The sequence below is a fragment of the Gadus macrocephalus genome, chromosome 2 (assembly GCF_031168955.1).
Source record: "Gadus macrocephalus chromosome 2, ASM3116895v1".
NCBI classification, from domain to species: Eukaryota; Metazoa; Chordata; class Actinopteri; order Gadiformes; family Gadidae; genus Gadus; species Gadus macrocephalus.
In genome coordinates this window covers 4,952,219-4,973,035 of record NC_082383.1, presented here as the reverse complement: position 1 = coordinate 4,973,035, position 20,817 = coordinate 4,952,219, and the positions used below count along the sequence as shown (strand labels likewise).

The following is a 20,817-nucleotide window of genomic DNA, read 5'->3' as shown; positions in this document are numbered from 1 at the left end:
TTCTTCTTTTACCAACAGAGGTCGCAGATTGACCGAACATCTCAAGTTCAATGCTTATACTTTTGAAGAGCTTTCTGCCTCGACAGCTAAAACCTAAAGGCGAACCAACTTAAACCAAATGAGGTTTTTATGTTCTTATTTCCTCAGACAAAGATGTTTCATTGAACATGCAATCAGGTAAGATTATGTGTTTTAAGTAAAAAAAACCACCATTTTTAAAAATGCGTTTATTAGCTTGCTAACGCTAAGGGAAGCCATTGTTGTCAATTTCAAAGAGTCGACTATACACTAACATCGTCTGCTCAACATCTAAATGCTATGTCAATGTTATGTCGGTTTAGAGAAAGTATATTATATACAGTAGTACGAGTATATTGTATCAGTAGTGTATGATATCTAGCAGTGGTAGGCTACATTGTTTCAATAGTATAATATAGTACAGTTATAGTCAGCTAACATTACGACTGATACAATCCAGTAGTAGTATTTTGTCAAGTCAAGTCTTTATTATTGCCAAACGACGCAAGTCGTGTCGAATTCATTTAGGTGATTTGGCTCACACTGGACAGTAGGCCTGCACTACCACACAGAACAAGGGAGACAACAAGTCCGACTGGACATGCACAAAAGACCACATTAAAACTAGACACATACGTTGTAGCATTGTATAATTAGTATTACTATATTGTGTCAGTGGTAGTAGTACATTGCATCACTAGTAGTATATTGTATCCAGTTCTAGTATATTACATTCAGTAGTAGTAGTGGTATATTGTATCCAGTAGTAGTTAATTTTTTATAATAGTATATTGTATCAGTTGTAGTATATTGTATCACTAGTAGTAGATTGTAGCAGTAATAGTATATTGTAGCAGTAATAGTTTATGGTATTATTAGTAGTATATGTTTTTAATTAGTATATATTTGATCAGTATTGTTGCAGTATTAGTATATCAGTAGTAGAAGTATATTATATTTGAAGTAATGATGTTGTATCACTTGTAGTAGTACATTGTGTCAGTAGTAGTATATTGTGTCATTATTGTATCAGTAGTAGTAGTAAATTGTATCAGTAGAAGTATATTGTATGCAGTAGTAGTATATTACATTCAGTAGTAGTGGTATATTGTATAATGCACCTTTAATGGACAGCTTGTGTAATGTTCCACCCACAGGAGCAGAGGGGCCGTGGCCCACAGACATGGGGGAGAATGATCCAGAAGAAGAGCTGAGACTGATCCTGATTGGAAAGACGGGATCTGGGAAGAGCTCCTCAGGGAACACCATCCTGGGCCGGAGTCACTTCCTGTCCAGGTGTAGCGCCGGCTCTGTTACCAAGGTCTGCCAGCTGGGGACCTCTGACTACCCTGTGGAGGAGGAGGCGGGGGGGAGGAGCAGGAGGAAGAGGGTGGTGGTGTTGGACATGCCAGGTTTTGGAGACACACACCTGACCCAGGAGCAGATCATCACAGAGATCAGTCGATGCGTGGCCCTGACGGCCCCCGGCCCCCACGCCTTCCTCTTGGTGGTCCAGGTGGGACGCTACACAGAGGAGGAGAACATGGCCGTCACTATGATGGCTGCTGTATTTGGAGAAGCGGCGGTCTGCAACCACACGGTGGTGCTGTTCACCAGGGGAGATGACCTGGAGGAGCCGATAGAGCAGTACCTGGCCAGCGCACCTGTGAGCCTCAAGGCTTTGATTGACAGGTGTGGCGGCAGGTACCGCGTTCTCAACAACCGGGCGCCCAACGATGTGCAGCAAGTTCACGAGCTGCTGGGAAAGGTGGAGCAGGTTGTGGAGGACAACGGTGGAGGGTGTTACACCAACGCCATGTACCGGGAGGCGGAGATAGCAATCAGAGAGGAGCAGGACAGGATAATGAGGGGGCGGGGCCAAGCAGAGGGCGAGGAAGAGGAAATGAAGATGTCTGAATGGAGGAGGCGTGTCCTAGAGCGGGATGGGGGGGCTGATGACGGGGACGAGGTGTTTTGGACACAGACCGAGACGGCGGAGAGAGGAGGAGGTGCTCTCAGCTTCCTCAGGGAAAGAGGAGAGCGATGGAGAGAAGGGTGGAGACGTAGAAGGAGGGGCGGTGGCCGGCCGAGGCCACGTGCTCCCTCTGCCCCCGGTAGGGGGTGGCGAAGCCAGGTGCCCCTTTCTCCCAGCGTGCTGCGGAGAGTGAAGGTGGTGGTGGCGGCGGTGGTCACTGGCCTGGTGGTAGGGGCTCTGTGTGGTGCGGCTGTCCCACTAGCAGCAGCAGCAGGGGCAGCCGTGGTGGGGAACGCAGCAGGTTTGGGTGTAGCTCATCTGGCTGGGGCGACGGTAGGGTGGGTGGAGGCTATCGGCGCTGTTGTAGCAACAGCCTCGGGACAGACGGCCGCGGGGGCCGCTATCGGAGGGCTTGTGGGGGGCTCCGTGGCCGCTGCGGCTGGGCTGGAAGCTGCCAGTCCTGGGGAAGGAGTTCAGTTAGCCCTGGGCCAGGTAGGCCTCCTGGGGGTATCAGCTGTGGGGGTGGCTGCAGGGGTGGGGGGCGTCCTGGGAGCTGGGGCCGCCCTCGGGGCCACAGCCCTGCCTGGAGCCCATGCTGCCGCGGCAGGGGCCGTAGTTAGAGCCGGGACCAGCGGGGCGGTGTGTGCTGCTTCAGGCCCCAGCTTGGTGTCTGCCTCCTGGGGAGGAGGGGGGGCCCGCGTCCTGGCTGCAGTAGCAGAGGTGGGCCAGGCGGCGGTGGGACTGGTGCTGGCTGGAGGTCTTGTGGTAAAGGTGTTCAAAGAAAAGGTCTGTAGCGGCGAAGGGACCAGGGAAGCTAGCTACACAGAGCGCAGGACGTATGAAATCCACTGGAACAAATAAGAGAGGCTTATAGAGAGGCAATATAGTTTTGGTAATTTTAAGAAACAAAAACAACTATAGAAGAAAACATTTCCCATAGATGTGCCTTTACAGAATGTGAGCTATCTAATAAATATGTTTCATCTTTACTTGCATCATTCTTCATTTCGTGGTTGATTTAAAAGTTGTAAAAACTATTTTCTAATGATACATAATAATAAAGATTATTAGAAAATAATGTCTTAGTCTGGTCACATGGACACACACACATTTTCCGTTCAGGAAAAGTAGGTTACAACAACTATTAAAAACAAATCTGCGGATGTCCATGACATTCATACTGAAACTGAAACTTAACAATGCTGGTGTGTGGTTTAGTGAAACTATCTAGTGTCCATTACCGATGTCCTACTTTGTTTAGATTCCTTCTTAAACTATTCCAACCTGATGTGTGTGGTCGTTGATTTAAATATTTTTTCTGTTGTGTGGTAAAATGCGTGTAACCCTAACTCACGGATCCTAAAGGTTTACTGGTTTGTATGTGCCAATGGTCAACCAGTTTAGTTGACTTTAGGGATGTAGGGGTCTTTCATGAGACCGCAAGAATAGTATTTGTCGAATTTTGCCACTGTGTAAAATAATAGAAACTAGTCCTTAACCGTGGATATTTGCATTGCAAATACAAATCAATGTTGGGATATGTGTGTGGTTAGAATTATGTGAGGATCACATGCAAATATTTTATAAGCAAATAAGCAACTCTCGGTAAATCAAGGGTGAAAAGGTTCCAGATAGTGCGTGCGTTGGTCAGGTGTGTCGTGTTTCTGTTATGTTCGTTGGTCGTTAATAAAGGCAGTCCGTAGTCGTGCGGTGTATGGGGCACGGAACTACATAATTGGTTGAACCTGTGCTCCTGTCTCGTCTGACCCGTGCTGCTCGCCACAATATATAAATGGTGTTGGTGAATTCTAAACAGCATTTTACACATTCGGCTATAATAGAAAATTCTCAAAGGTTAATCAACATAATTATGATTGTTGCTTCTTATGGGGAAAAAAGGAACGGTGGTGGACCATACTAAAGGCCCCATACATAGTATGGGTCTGTAAAATGCTAATCAAATCAAATGTATTTATAAAGCACATTTAATAACAAGGGGAGGGTTGAGAGATCTTTCTTAGTTACGAGCCCCTCTCTGGTTGCTCAAACTGTAATGTTTTTGTAACAATGCCCACCATTTTTTCATTGCTGAAGTTGATGGAACAAACAATGAACCAATGCCTGTTAAGGTGTGTGTGTGTGTGTGTGTGTGTGTGTGTGTGTGTGTGTGTGTGTGTGTGTGTGTGTGTGTGTGTGTGTGTGTGTGTGTGTGTGTGTGTTCGTGAGAGAGCATAAAAGAGAAAGGATGACAAACCAGAAGAACCGGTTCACCACATCACCTGACCATCCCGAGAGAGCGAGATCGTCAGTCTGAAAACAGTCATGGAATGAGTAAAAAAAAAAACTCAACAACATCCTCACCGAAACAAACCTGGTAATCATCAACGAACCCACCCCCCACCACAGCACCACCTCCACTGAAATCCTGGCCCTCATGCTCTGTACCCCAGGTCTTGGGAGCAGCAAAATATTCACTTTTTCTGTAGGCCACGAAAACGCGCCAACTACAACAGCTGTATCCATGTATCAATAACGACACACTTTACAGTGCGGCATTGATATTAAAGATGCTTCTATGTCTTTCTACCGGTATGAACTGCTCCTACATAGTTAGGGTAAATACAGAGGACATATTTTCCCACTGGATGCAAGTGCAACTTCATGCTCATGATACCCATACATCTATTTGAAGTTTATATATTAAATGTTGAAAAAAAACTTCACAGAACATTGTAAATGAACATAAATCCTCTCAAGTCAAGTGCAAGAACAAATGAATTCAACAGACGTACCATTTACAAAATCTGAAAATAATACATATAATACAAATACGTAGCACCACCTGACATTTCTTAAAATTCAGGTGGCCAAACAAAAGACAAAAAATGGGAAGCAATTAATTAATTAATTAATGGACATTTTCTGGGCTCTTGCTTTCAGATTAGGAAAGCTTCACTAACCAAAACTCAAAAATAACAATTCGCCACTCTGGCATTCACAATTAACGATTGGCTAGTTGAGCTCCCTGCCGTTGAATAAGTCCTGCAGGAGTTTCTGGATCTTAGGGATTCCTGAGAGCCTCCACCCAGGACGATGTCGTGGACCTGGCCCTTGTCCATCTTGGCGTCCCTCAGGGCTTTCTCCACGGGTTCCAGGGTTCCCCTGAAGAGGTCTGAGCACAACTCCTCGAAGCGTGCCCTGGTGACGGAGGTGTAGAAGTCGGTGCCCTCGTGCAGAGAATCGATGTCAATGCTGGCCTGGGAGCTGGACGATAGGGTTCTCTTGGCTCGCTCACAAGCCGTGCGCAGCCTCCTCAAAGCCCTCTTGTTCTGGCTGATGTCCTTCTTGAACTTTCTCTTGAACTCCTCCACAAAGTGGTTGACCAAGCGGTTGTCAAAGTCCTCTCCACCCAGATGAGTGTCTCCGGCCGTGGACTTCACCTCAAAGATGCCGTCTTCGATGGTCACGATGGAGACGAAGGTGCCCCCACCCAGGTCAAAGATCAGGACGTTGCGCTCGCTGCTCTTGCCTTTGTCCAGACCGTAGGCAATGGCGGCCGCCGTGGGCTCGTTGATGATCCTCAGGACGTTGAGGCCGGCGATCACTCCTGCGTCCTTGGTGGCCTGACGCTGGGAGTCGTTGAAGTAAGCTGGAACCGTGATGACGGAGTTCGACACCTTCTGGCCCAGGTAGGCTTCGGCGATCTCCTTCATCTTCACCAGGACCATGGAGGACACCTCCTCGGGGTAGAAGTACTTGTTCTCCCCCTTGTGCTCCACCTGGATTTTGGGCTTCCCCGCGTCGCTCATCACCGTGAATGGCCAGTGCTTCATGTCCGCCTGCACCACCGCATCGTCAAACTTTCGGCCAATCAGGCGCTTGGCGTCAAACACGGTGTTGGTGGGGTTCATGGCCACCTGGTTCTTGGCCACGTCTCCGATGAGTCTCTGTGAACGCCACGTAGCTGGGGGTGGTCCGGTTGCCCTGGTCGTTGCCGATGATCTCCACTTTGCCGTGCTGGAACACCCCCACGCAGGAGTAGGTGGTGCCCAGGTCAATACCGACCGCTCCACCCTTAGCAGCAGACATCTTGCTGAGGATAGCTGTCAGGGAGTTAACAGTTAAAAGACTAGCGTTAGAAATGATAATTGTGTTAAAAAAACAACAACTTTAAACTAAAAAAGGGATTTTATAATCTATGGGGAGTAGGCCTATCGATTTTATATGTATTTAAAATATTAACTAGGTATATTTCGACGCATGCAGGGTTGCCAACTTTGGGACTTTGGCTGAAGTGAGATTCTGCAAAATATCAGTGGACGGCCAACATTTTTGATTACCCTAACCCTATTCTTTTTTTTGCAAAACAGTCCACGTATACTTAGTATAAACAAATTGAAGGAATGCTTATATAAAAGCCATTGGCTGTTTTTTAATCATGCATTTAATCCAGTGACGCCGGAATGATTTCAGTGGGGGGGGGGTTGACTGAAGCTTTGGTCGTGCGTAATGCAGTGCTTCACGCAGCATCAACGCAGCAACAAAGTGTAAATAACAATGGATCCCGGATTTCTATACTAGGAATTATGATGGCGGTCCTCGGCGTAGTGCAGTGAAGTCTAGTTAGTAGAGATTCCTCGGATGAGCTGTAATGTCATCCCGATTTTGAGTTGCGTGTTCCGCGTCCCGACAAAAAGCCTGTCGGCTCGCTAAAATATCCAACCACTATGAAAAGTCCCCTGTTGTCAGCGAACATAGCCAATGTGGTCCCATGTCAATGCATGAATTGACATGGGAAAATAGCTGTATACTGACACCTGCTGATATATTAACACGTTTTGTGTGTGGTTTACTGATACGCTAGCTCGTGTCCATTTCAGATGACCATCGATGTTTAGATTCCGATGTGTGTGTTCGTGCAGCAGCCTGCGCTACTGTTGTCATTACTATAGCTCACTTAGTGTCATCACTTAGTGAAGAAATTGATTTTAGCCAGAACAGAACTTTTTTCTGGAGTTCACCTGAAGTTGCCCCGATGCAGTAGGCTAGTTTGATGGTAGCAGTTGATAGAGGGTACAAGATACGTACAAAAATGTATGCAGTAGCGCTATATTTTTTTTATAGGCCTATGTTCCCCACAAATAATTGTGTGCACTTTGTTCATTAAATAAAGTCAGAGCTGCAAACTTGTCGCTTTTCGGCGACAACCGTTTTCTTGGTCAATTTGGTCATTCACGTGAATCGTGTAGAACCGGAGAGTTTTGTTATTGGATCATTCTTATAATTGACATTTCTCTGGGCCAAACGGAATCTTGAAGCATCAGCGCCAACTGAGCTCGCCATTGGATGAGACGGTCGCCTGGCTACCGCGCATCCGCATGCGCATGCATGCGGCCAAACAACGCAAGAGAGCTTGCGAAACGCTCGTCCAGAGGGGTGTTCCACGAACGGAGGTTTAACAAACACTGAGTTAACGCTGAACTCTAGGTTGATTTACCATGTGACGACTAACCCAGAGTTTTCGGTTCCACAGCAGCGGTTATGCATTAGTTCAATCAACTCAGGGTTGGTTAACACAGGGTTGTGCGCGTCCACGCAAACCTAAAAAGACGTGATATATGGATCATGGAAACCCTGATCGAAATGGCGAAACGGGCCTCTTATTTAAATGAAATGGAACTCCAGGTTCCCCTGGAGAGCTATGACGAGGAGAAGGACATTATCACAAGAAAAGGGAACGCTAAAGCCTCTGCAACCCGGAGAACCAAAGCCTGGCAGCGGATCGCTGACCGCGTAAATGCGTTAGTAACACGTCAAAAGCATGATCCTTAATATTTCAGCCATGAATATATAAATATCCCAGTTAAGCATTCTTAAAGATCCTTCCACATAACCCCTTTCTTCTAAAAAAAAATATGTACTCCGATGGCTTCCAAGCGGTCAGCGGATCAAGTATAAAAATGAAGTATAAAAAACATACAAACTGGAAAGCTTTTCCCACCATCGTATTGGTATAAATTTAAATAAGCCATTTTTTTAAGCCAATCGTGAAAAGGCCGACAGTCGGCAGACTGGATCTGGCCCTCAAATTGTCTTAACCCCGAGCTGTTAATAAACATAAATTCAGGGCGCCCTGGCATGGAGGGGGTAGGCTACCTGGAGGTAAAGTAGGCCTAAAGTAGGCCCATTCTTTAGCCCACCCACCCAAAATCACCACCAGCCGTCACTGTAATTTGAGAAATGCATCCCTGCCGGCGATTTTCATTGGATTAGGAAATTATGGGCGGGACTATTTTGTCCCGCTCACGGACGCTCTGTCATCTACGGATACGAATACTTTTGCTACACATTTACCACCTAGGGGTGTTGCAAAACAACCTGCAAAAAACCCCACAGCTGAGACTTGCAGGAGCAGATTCGAGCAGTTGTAAAATGGTTTTGTGCTCGCTCATTAAAATGCTGAATTGACATAGCGTTCACAGATGTGCAACTTCTGATGCATTTGTTCAAATTTGGGTTTACGAATGCACACCTTTTGGGCATGTTCTCAGATTATGAAACACGGGTGTGCGAATGTGTTTTGCACCAACTGCACCGCAATAATTGTGGCAAAAGGATTTGTGCATCTGTAACACATATTAGCGTACTCGTAGACCCTATTTTGTGTTTACAATGGTATAAAAAAAAAATATATTTTTTTTACGACTACAAATGTACTGTTACACATTTGTGACTTTAGAGTACACATGCAAAATAAATATATACGACTTCAAATTTACTGTGACTTTAGTGTACGCATTCAAATTCTGCAGTTACAGGTGCTAAAGACTTTTGCTACAATAATACCTTCATAGACCACAGCCAGAGCGAACACAGCGGGGCAGAGGAGTGTCAGGAATAGTCTTTTGTGTACACATCAGTACGGCCTATTTGCACTACTGTTTAGTGGCAATGCAGTGTTTTATTCTATGCCTTTTAATTTTCGTATATTATTTCAATGAATACAATTTATTTATTTATTAAAACAAGATCTGGTCTTCAAATCTTTTTTCCAAACATAGGTCGGGTTTGTGTTTATATTCGGACCAATACGGTACAGCGGGCGCTCACATGACGTTAAGCATTTCCTGGTGCATAATGTGACGCTTCAGAACCTAAAATCCCGTTTCTCCCCGTTGACACAACACATAACCGCCGTTTTCAGAAATCTCCACTTTGGCCGGAGTTTTTAGAAATAATCGTTTTCTGTGATAAGACAGGGCCTCAGACAGGGGGTGCGGCAGCACCCCCAGCACCCCTACTTCCCGCGGTACTGTTTATAATTATCATAATTCGTTCTTGTGTTTTCTTCTTCTCCTTCTTCAAAATTCTTCATTCGCTTCTGTCACGGCCTTTTAAAAATGGCGCTATTATGCTGTAAAACCGGAACCTGAAAGGATGTGGTTAGCTGGCCAATCACAGTCTTTGCGAGCTGCGTAGGGCCGTAGTGTTTTAGTCGCATAGTCAGGAATTTGGGCCGACGCACTTAAGCACGTAAGGGGGGATATTTTACCGCGCAAGGGGGGGTTATGTATCTTACGTGCTTACGCGTTACGTCTAAAACAGAGCATATATCGGCCTTAACACATGCAAGCCATGTGCTTGCAACAGCGCATACTATTCCAAATGTTTATTCTTTTGGTAACTGGGTAGAAAACCTAAAAGTGACAATTCATTAACTTCACAGATCAAGATGGATTAGTGCATGTAACGATCAAACATTCTCCAGTGGATGCAAGTCCACTGGAGACTAAAGTATAAAAGAGAGACTATAGTATAAAATAGTCCTCCACTGAGGACTATTTTATACTTTGTGTTGTAAGTGCCTCTCGGCATAGTACTCAGACAATATTGCTCTTTGTATGATAGGAGGCCGATACAAATCTTGGATGGGTCATCTGAAAGGACTGAGATGTGCTCAGCATCTCCAACATTATAGCCTAGATAAAACTACCTTTTGCAAAAAAACGGAGGGCTACGCAAATAGTCTTGAGTGAACTGAGGCCAGGTCCTCGATTGGTAGTGTTGGCTATGTAAGGCTATTTAAAGATTTTAAAGATTTGCGCGAGAATCTATAGGCCTATCTCTCCACTCCAGCAAAAAGTCATTTGATATGCCAAGATGTCGAGCCGTGGTCTTATCAATCGCTCCCGTTGGATTGCACGTATAATTTCAAAAGGGCATGCCATTGTGAACACATGAAATCTGCGGTGAACGCGGGTTTAAATACCCAAAACCGGGTTATGTTTCAAACTTAACCTGCGCAAAACCTGCTCCGACCAGGTTTGATTCAGAGCATATGTTTCTATAGCAACTAACATACCGTGATCCTTTTGGAACGGAATACCTAGGGTTACAGCAAACCCTGGGTTAACTTACCCGGTTATGTGATAACACCGGCTTTGTGGAACATCCTACAGGCTGAGACAAACATTTTTTTTGACAGTTTATAAGCCTCAAGGATGTTTTGACATTGATTTGTTGATGAAGTATGCTGAGTTTTGTTAAGTCACGCTCAGACAAGTGTCATTTGCATATTACAATAAAAAAAAATCCCCGCGTGACACTGTCACCTTTTTTCCTCTGAGGAGTTTGCAGGTCTGATAAAGGGACCCAGATTTGCATCTCCATCATTTGGGCCAATTATATGCAGTGGCATCCGGAAAGACTGCCTCTCGTGGATTCTGTGGTGATATTAAAGGACACACACAATACAAATCACAAGTGCGGTCATAAAGCGCTGCTGCAACAATACTGAACCAAAACTTAACAAGATTGTTGTTGAGTGAGTGAAATGGTACCTTTTGAAGATTACAGATTAACTTCGTTGTTTTGGTAGGCCTACGATGCTCTTCTCTCAATTTAATAATCTGAATGTAAAAACTTTGTGAATTATTCGATTTTTACTTCAACAGAAACTGCGTGGCCCTCTGATTTCTTCGGGCGGAGTCCACCTGAACAACAGATAAAAGACGACTGGAAAATAGATATTGAGAAAATTACGAACATTATTGAGTCAGGTAGGCCTAAGGTGAATTTCTCTTCAGACGCTCACTAACACTTAAATTTTTCAGATCATGAACATTTTAAAAATATGAAAAAACGGACACACGTTTATCAGGATTTATTGGAACCAGAATAAAATCAGAACATGAATCCAAGATGTAGCCTACATTACACACTTTCACGTATATGCTGTGTTTGGATGCTTATTTTAATTAATAGATTTGAAAAAAGATTCATGTATTTATGCACTTATAAATACCCTAAATAAAAATGCCCTCAAATATTTTCTTTCAACAACTTCATAAACTGAACGTTTCTGAAGTTGGGAAAATACATTTATACAAATATATGTGAATGCACCGGGAAGGAGATGCTTTCAATCTCATTGTAACCTGTGTATAGTGCCAATAAAAGGCATTCATTAGTTCATTCCTTCATACCTTTTATATTTTAGAATAACTGACCATTGTGTTAGATAAGTCACCCAAAGCCGAAAAGGTATTTAGTGTTTGTGTGACGAGGTGTCGAGGAGGGAGGCGTCATATAGGCTACTTTTCCTGGAACGTAGGCCTAATGTCTAATAACACGCACGCACACGCACACGCACAAAACATTTTCAACACGTAGGTTTAAAAACAAATTTAAGCATGTCCATGACATACTGTAACCGAAACTTAACAAGACTGGTATGTGGTTTGGTGAAACTAGCTTGTGTCCATAACACATAACTTACGTGGTTAAGATTCCTTCTTTAACTATTTCAAACGTTTGAGTGTGTTCATGCAACAGCCAGCCCTTCTGTTCGCTCAACTTTATCTTACTCACTGTCAACACGATAATAACTTGAACCGAAACTGCGTGTGGTTCTTGATTTCTTTGGGTGGAGTTGACCTGACCTTTTTGTTCATCAATGAATTGGGAACTTATATAGGCCTATAGGCCTAGGCTGTAGGCCTACCATACATGATTGTACTTATGAATACGATTGTAATTTTTTTAATCAATAACTATTGCACGCCTATTTATCTCTGCCATTTATTGACCGTTTTGCACAACACTGTAGTTCAGGAAGGTTTTAGGCATAACTTGCCCAGTGGCCGGCTGTTGTATTGCAACACAAGGCCAGTAAGAGACCTAGTAGAAAGCACAGTGATCTTAACCAGTTTAATCATAAACTGAACATTTCTCAAGCTGGAAATATACCGTTAATATTATACAATTATGAAGCATTGTGTCAAATAACTCACCCGAAGATTAAAAAAATATTGTGGACAAGATGGTGCCATTTAATTGACAGCTTGTATTATGTTCCAATCTCCCCCAGGCTGATGCAGAGAGTGAGAAATGTGTTGGCGTCGATGCTCACCGGCCTGGCGCTGGGGGCTTTGTGTGGGGCTGCTGCCTCCCTAGCAGCGACAGCAATACCAGCCTTGATGGGGGGCACATTAGTCTGCAGTAGAGTTACTATGGCCGCGGGTGGGTTTGCGGGGACCTGTATGGGTTTAGTGAGTGGGCTACGAGCTGAAAGTCCTTTGGAAGGAGCTCAGCAAACCCTGCGCCAGTTGGGCAGCGTGAGGGCCGGGGTTGTGGGGGTGGCATTGGTAGGGGGTGGGGTTACAGCTATAGCTGGGGCTGCTGCTGCTGCAGGCGGGGCTGCTGCTGCAGTTGGGGGTGCTGTTGCTGCAGTTGGGGGGGCTGCTCTTGCTGTCGGGGGGGTTATTGCTGCTGCAGTTGGGGGTGCTGCTGCTGCAGTTGGGGGGGCTGCTCTTGCTGTCGGGGGGGTTATTGCTGCTGCAGTTGGGGGTGCTGTTGCTGCAGTTGGGGGGGCTGCTCTTGCTGTCGGGGGGGTTATTGCTGCTGCAGTTGGGGGTGCTGCTGCTGCAGTTGGGGGGGCTGCTCTTGCTGTCGGGGGGGTTATTGCTGCTGCAGTTGGGGGTGCTGCTGCTGCAGTTGGGGGGGCTGCTCTTGCTGTCGGGGGGGTTATTGCTGCTGCAGTTGGGGGTGCTGCTGCTGCAGTTGGGGGGGCTGCTCTTGCTGTCGGGGGGGTTATTGCTGCTGCAGTTGGGGGTGCTGCTGCTGCAGTTGGGGGGGCTGCTCTTGCTGTCGGGGGGGTTATTGCTGCTGCAGTTGGGGGTGCTGCTGCTGCAGTTGGGGGGGCTGCTCTTGCTGTCGTGGGGGTTTCTGCTCCTGTTGCAGTTGGGGGGGCTGCTGTTGTTGCAGTTGGGGGGGCTGCTGCTGTTGCAGTTGGGGGGGCTGCTGCTGCGGCAGTTGGGGGGCAGCTCCTGAAGGGTGTGCTGCTGCTGTCGGGGGTGCTGCTGCTGCTGCAGGGTATGCTGCTGCTGCTTTGGCAGAAGGAGGCGGAGCTGTAGGAGTTGCAGCAGTTATTAATGCTAAAACCATAAAATTATCCGGGAATAGAAAAACGGGTGAATTTAATTTTAAATATAGAAAGCAACAATGACTGGGTCCTACTGTATGACCATATGACAGTCTGTATGACTGTATGGTGGTGGGGCCTTTAATATGAAACTATGAATCAGAATGACTTGAAACGGAATGGGTCACACTATGGGGTTGTGTACTATAACCCTGAAGTGGAATTCGTCTCTGATAACAGGGCTTTTCCTTTTAAATTGAATCCAAAATCATATGTAATATGTCTCATTTGAATTTTTGGTGGACTTTTAATTTGAGACTACACATCAGAGTGTCTTGTAATTACTGGGTCACACTATGGGGTGGTGTACTGTTATCCGATTCCTGAAGTACAATTAGTCTCTGATAACAGGGCTTTTCCTTCTAAATTGAATCCCAAATCATATGTAATATGTCTCATCTTTGAGTATTTTGAGGGGTTTTCATTTGAAAGTACACATCAGAATGTCTTGTAACTTATGGGTCGCATGTACTATTACCCTGATGTTGAATGAGTCTCTGATAACAGGGCGTTTCCTTTTTAAATTTAATCCAAAATTATGTTTAATATGTCTCATATTGGAATTTTTGGTGGGCTTTTAATTTTAAACTGAATCAGAATGTCTTGTAACTTACTGGGTCACACTATGGGGTGTGTACTATTACCCTTTTTTTTTTTTTTTTTTTTTTGTCTTGTTTTTGTTTTATTTATTTCTTATTGCTTATGTTTATTTATTTATTTTTTCCACAATGTCTTGTTTTTTAAAAAATGTATGATGACTATATGCTCTGTAAGGTGACCTTGGGTGTCTTGAAAGGCGCCTCTAAATTAAATGTATTATTATTATTATTATTACCCTGAAGTGAAATAAGTTTGTGGAAGACAGGGAATTGTTCAAAAATAATAAAAAAAACTATTGGTTTAAGATTACATTTGTCAATTATTTGGGCTTTTATTTATGAAATACACATCACAAAGTCTGTACATTTGCTTTAACAGTATTTGCATTTATTGAATGAATTAAACCAGTTCTAAGACGCTATTGCCGTAATGGCTAGTATTGATACATAAATTCACACATTCATACCAACAGGCCACATATGTCCTTGGCGACTAGAGAATAATTACAGTTATCATTCATGACGATGAACATCGAAGTTCATGAGGTTATAAGGACAATTAAAGGAGTTACGTTAATAGGACAACAGTGATAATTATCTAATGCAATTGGACTAAAGAAGGTGTTGCTATTAACCAAGTGATGTTATTAACATTTTCACACGGGAAAGGATAATTGAATAAATAAATATATAAGGATAAGAATAATAAAAATACATAAAATAAAATGTAATCTTGTAAAAGTAGGACTGCACCAATTAAGATGTAGGGTAAATCTCTTTGGACAAGGATGACAGGTGGATTAGCGCTACATCTGCTGGGAAGGCATCCGACATGCTAAGTTCTCAATTTACATTCAGAAGTAATACGTTTCAAATGCCACTACTACTGCAGTAACGCTTTGATCAAATGTTAACATTTGATGATATTTTCCTCCTCACTCCAAAAGAAAGTTACTTTCTGATTGGCCCCATCATCCGCCCCCTCACACACACAGGGTCATCACCCTGATGTGTATTCATTACGCACACACTTGGCTGCATGGGTAGCTGGGGGTGAAGACTCTGTCTCCAATCCCTCCACTTTGCAATCTGTATCATCTTATGGGTGGGACTTGATTGTATCCATGTCAACTAGTTCAAGAATAATATATATCTTTCTTGTTGGCTTACGGAAAGAAAATAACTCAGAGGAAAGTCATTATTATGCAAAGTAATTATCCTGTAATGAGAAATTCTTCCAAATGTATACAAAGCACCTTTAATGGACAGCCTGTGTAATGTTCCACCCAGCAGGAGCAGAGGGGCCGTGGCCAACAGACATGGGGGAGAATGATCCAGAAGAAGAGCTGAGACTGATCCTGATTGGAAAGACGGGATCTGGGAAGAGCTCCTCAGGGAACACCATCCTGGGCCGGAGTCACTTCCTGTCCGGGTGTAGTGCAGGCTCTGTTACCAAGGTCTGCCGGCTGGGGACCTCTGACTACCCTGTGGAGGAGGAGGCGGGGAGGAGGAGGAGGAGGAAGATAAAGGTGCTGGTGGTGGACATGCCAGGTTTTGGAGACACTGACCTGACCCAGGAGCAGATCATCACAGAGATCAGTCGATGCGTGGCCCTGACGGCCCCCGGCCCCCACGCCTTCCTCTTGGTGGTCCAGGTGGGACGCTACACACACAGAGGAGGAGAACACGGCCGTCACTATGATGGCTGCTGTATTTGGTGAAGCGGCCCATAGTGTTAGGAGTCGCACGGCCACGGCCCCCCCCCCCCCCCCCCCCTCAACAATTAGGGGCCCAGGATTTGGTGCAACGGCCCTGTGTGTGTGTGTGCGTTTGTGTGCGTGTGCGTGTGTGTGTCACTGACTCACACACACACACACACACACACACACACACACACACACACACACACACACACACACACGGTTGTGTGTCCTTCGGTTGTTGCTGCTAATCAGCCTCACCCTCCAAAGGGGATAGGCAAGACGAGGTCGATATGAGGTATCGAATATTATTTAACATGTCAAATGATGAAATCGAACTGTTCGCTTGACCACATATGATTGAGGATGCATTTAAGATGCATCATCTTGTATCCATGAAGCGATGCCATATCGGTTCAATACATTTTTGAGAAACGCCACAAGGTCAAGCAGATCATGCTTCCCGTCTGAACAACCCCAAAGTCCTGCGGCGCACAAAGTGGACAAACTATGAACAATATTACTCAAGGACACGAGTATGCCAACGTCTCAAACATACACCAAAATAGATCTGGATTAAACAGGCCGGACATGTTTGCTTCGATAAATTCGAGTTCTCGGGTGAATGAATCTCATTATTTTAGAAAAACAAGAACCGTTTTTTTTATATATATAGACCTATATGAAAACTTTTCTGATTGATTAGCTCAGCCTGTTCTGAGATAATCAATTCGTTAATTAAGAAAAACAAAGCATAATTTTACCACAATACAATTTTTCTCAGTATTGTGAGATAATTATGTATAATTCGGAAAAAACAGGCGCAATATTTTTTCCTAAGTGAATATACTTTCGCACATTACGCTTCCGTAGTCATAGGGAAACTGAAACTTACAAGTTTGGTTGTAGTTTAGTTAAACGCGACCTTGTGTCATTACACATGGCCGACGTTGTTTTAGAATTCTTTTTTAACTATTCCTAACTAATGAGAATCTTCCTGCAGTAGGTCATTTATTTCACTGTCAACACTTCGCGAAGAAACAGTTTTGAACTTCAACAGAAACTGCGTTTGCTTCCTGATTTATTTGGAGTCGACCTGAACAACAAATAAAATACGATAGGAAAAATACATATTGAGAAAGAAATACCCAATATGGAGTCAGGTAAGATGGATTTATCTCGAGGAGCTCAGTTACTAAGTAGATTTTAATTGTTTTCTGACATGACGTGATTTAGAAAAGGTTCCATAGGTAGGGGGCTATTTCTATCCACCAGCAGCACGGACATTCGGTGGTACCGGAACAAATTCATGACACGAATCTAAAATAGAGGCTTACGACACTGTACCGCTCACATTCTGTCTGTGAATATGTTCCATTGTGTCAAACAATGCATTTTGTAAACGTGTTAATGTGTTTGTTAACTTATTATTACCATAAATGATTGTACTTATACCATATATTTTCAACAATCAATAACTGCCTCCCAACTAGGCTATATATCTGTGCCATTTATTTCCATTTGCACCACACAGTACTCTAAACCTATTTAATCATTCAATCACATTTCTGAAGTTCCTATGAAAAGGAAAATACAGTTTACATAATTATGAAGCATTGTTTTAGATAACCAGAGATTACAATTTAATGTTTGTTCTTCTGAGGTAATCTCATAAACAACCTTTTTGTATTATTTTTTTATCAGTACGGTGCATTGTGCATTGTTGCTTTGTGCAGTGGTATAATTAATGGACAGCTTGTGTAATGTTCCACCCAGCAGGAGCAGAGGGGCCGTATCCAACAGACATGGGGGAGAATGATCCAGAAGAAGAGCTGAGACTGATCCTGATTGGAAAGACAGGATCTGGGAAGAGCTCCTCAGGGAACACCATCCTGGGTCGACAACACTTCCTGTCCGGGTGTAGTGCAGGCTCCGTTACCAAGGTCTGCCGGCTGGGGACCTCTGACTACCCTGTGGAGGTGGAGGCGGGGAGGAGGAGGAGCAGGAGGAAGAAGGTGGTGGTGTTGGACTTACCAGGTTTTGGAGACACACACCTGACCCAGGAGCAGATCATCACAGAGATCAGTCGATGCGTGGCCCTGACGGCCCCCGGCCCCCACGCCTTCCTCTTGGTGGTCCAGGTGGGACGCTACACAGAGGAGGAGAACACGGCCGTCACTATGATGGCTGAGGTATTTGGAGAAGTGGCGGTCCGCCACCACACAGTGGTGCTGTTCACCAGGGGAGATGAGCTGGCGGAGCCGATAGAGCAGTACCTGGCCAGCGCACCTGTGAGCCTGAAGGCTTTGATTGACAGGTGTGGCGGCAGGTACCACGTTCTCAACAACGAGGCGCCCAGCGATGTGCAACAAGTTCACGAGCTGCTGGGAAAGGTGGAGCAGGTTGTGGAGGACAACGGTGGAGGGTGTTACACCAACGCCATGTACCGGGAGGTAGAGGCAGCAATCAGGGAGGAGGAGGACAGGGTAAGGAGGGAGGAGGAGGAGGAAGACAGGGTAAGGAGAGAGGAGGAGGACAGGTTGAGGAGGGAGGAGGAGGATAGGTTAAGTAGGGAGGAGGTTGACCGTTTAAGGAGGGCGGAGGAGGACATGTTAAGTTTGGAGGAGGTGGAAAGATTGAGTAGGGAAGAAGTCGATTGGTTGAGGAGAGAGGAGGAGGACAGGTTGAGGAGAGAGGAGGAGGACCGGTTAAGTAGGGAGGAGGTTGACCGTTTAAGGAGGGCGGAGGAGGACAGGTTAAGTTTGGAGGAGGTTGAAAGATTGAGGAGGGAGGAAGTTGATTGGTTGAGGAGAGAGGAGGAGGACAGATTAGGTAATGAGGAGGTTGACACGAAAATGATGGATGAAGGTGACAGGTCAAGTTGGGAGGAGGTTGACAGGTTGAGGCGGGAGGAGGTCATTTGGTTGAGAGAGGAAGAGGACAGGTTCAGGAGGGCGGAAGCGGACAGGTTCAGTAGGGAGAGGGCCCCAGCAGAGAGAGGTTTCAATAGAAGACCGCAGGCTGCACATTCCTCCAGCAGGGGGCGGCGCAGCCAGGTGTTGCTCTCCCCCAGCCTGATGCAGACTGTGAGGAAGGTGGTGGCGGCGGGGCTCACGGGCCTGGCGGTGGGGGCTTTGTGTGGGGCCGCCGTCCCCCTTGCAGTGACAGCAGGAGCCTACTTGATGGGCAGCACATTAGCCTGCACTACAGCTTCTGTGGTCGTGGGGGGTGCAGTCGGAGGGTTTGTAGGGGGCAGTATTGGTGCCGGGAATGGGCTAGAAGCTGCAAGTCCTTTGGGAGGAGCTCAGCAAACCCTTCGTCAGGTTGGCACCCTTGGGGTCACGGTGGTGGGGTTGGCTGCACGGGTGGGAGCTGTAGGGGGTGTGGCTGCAAGGGCAGGAGCTGCAGGGGGTGTGAGAGCTGCAGGGGGTGTGGTTGCAAGGTCTGTAGGGGCTGGAGCTGATGCCGGGGCTGCCCCTTTAGGGACTGATTTAATTAATGCAGCTGCGACTGTAGGAGGTGCTTTGGCAAATGCCACACAAGCTGTTCTCACCTCCTTTAGCCGTTGACCGGCAGACAGGGTTCGAGTTAGGATTCCATCTCTATGGGGGTCTCTTAAAGTTGTTGATGGGACGGACGGACGGACGGGGGAGAGGGGTTGAGAGACCGTAAATATGGGCTATTATGACACGGCTCTTCTCAATGCCGTGGAACTCTCCGTTCACTTGCATGTGCCCTCCACAACAACGCCAGCGTCTTCGGTTGCTAAGCGACATCAGCGTCTTTGGCTAACTATTTGTCCGCTGATCAACACTACGAATGGTAGTGTTATCGAAAATAAGCCCCTTAAGGTCAAAGAGACCGTCGGTGTCAGGTTCGCACTGTCTGGGCTTATTTTCCCGATAATCACCGTCGTTCTATTATCTCTTACTTAACGACAATATTACTCTGTATGTGGAAGGGAAAATAGCTTTATTTATAATCACAATATTATGCTGCTGTATTTTCATTGACTCCCACAGATATTTGAGTTTGCTGCTTTCATCAGCTCCCACTGGCTCCCACCTAACTTGAAAAATCCTGATTTTTCCGTACACTAATCTTCAGCAATCAAACTATACACACCGATGTGGTGCAGCTCGACTAGCTCTGTTTTTTCAATGCATACTAAGTGTCTGGTCACGTCTGTGGCAAAGCAAAATGGAGCACTGTCACTTCACCGTGACCGCTTCACATATAACTTGACTTTTAAGGATTTTTTTTGGTATATCAGGGCCTCGAGGCCATCAACATATTTTTAATTGTGTCGTATATTGGGGCCCTCAGTCTGGGTGAAAAGCGGGGGCAGAACTGCAGCAGGCTCTCATGCCCTCTTGTAAGGGAAGCAGACGGCCGACTGGGGGTTAAGGGGTACGGGGGGCCTGGAGGGGCGGCTGGACACCTTGTCTCTCACCTGTTGCTTTACTTATCTTAATCTGATGCTAGTTTTTTTTCACTTTTCACTTGGAGATGTGCCTGATAATTTTCTTAGGTAGATTTGTCTGTTGGTCCTTTGATCCTGACCAACATTCACCTTTATAGTGTTTTCAGCCTATGATCATGATCACAGAAAGCAACTCTGTGTTGCTGTGTTTTAATCCCACAGGGAGAGTATCAAATATCATACAATACATCAGTTTTCATATATCATATCATATCAAATATCCAATATCGTATAATTGTGTGTATTTACGAACAAACATATGGAATAAAATGTGATAATCTAATAAAAATATTTAATCGTGGCTTGATTTATTTTAATTTCGAGGTTGAGTTAAAATGTTATCCTGATGTATAATGACGGTCCCCGGCCCACACGCCTTCCTCTTGGTGGTCCTGCTGGGACGCTACACAGAGGAGGAGAACATGGCCGTCACTATCGTCACTATGCTGGTTGCCGTATTTGGTGAAGCGGCGGTCTGCAACCACATGGCGGTGCTGTTTAGCTGGGGAGATGTCCTGGAGGAGCCAATACATGATTACCTGGCCAGCGCACCTGTAAAT

At 45.4% G+C, this 20,817-nt stretch overlaps 1 protein-coding gene and 1 pseudogene across 1 annotated transcript; one reads left to right on the top strand and one right to left on the bottom strand.

Moving 5' to 3' along the window:
- Positions 1–26: 26 nt before the first annotated feature.
- Positions 27–20,558, top strand: LOC132474361 (uncharacterized). Its single transcript, XM_060075002.1, has 6 exons — positions 27–177; positions 1,176–2,851; positions 5,407–5,682; positions 10,902–11,052; positions 15,365–15,793; positions 17,551–20,558. The coding sequence occupies exons 1-6, from the start codon at positions 168–170 to the stop codon at positions 19,341–19,343; spliced, it is 4,335 nt and encodes a 1,444-aa protein (XP_059930985.1). The 5' UTR covers positions 27–167; the 3' UTR covers positions 19,344–20,558.
- On the bottom strand, positions 4,991–6,123 carry LOC132445501 (heat shock 70 kDa protein 1-like; annotated as a pseudogene).
- Positions 20,559–20,817: the final 259 nt, after the last annotated feature.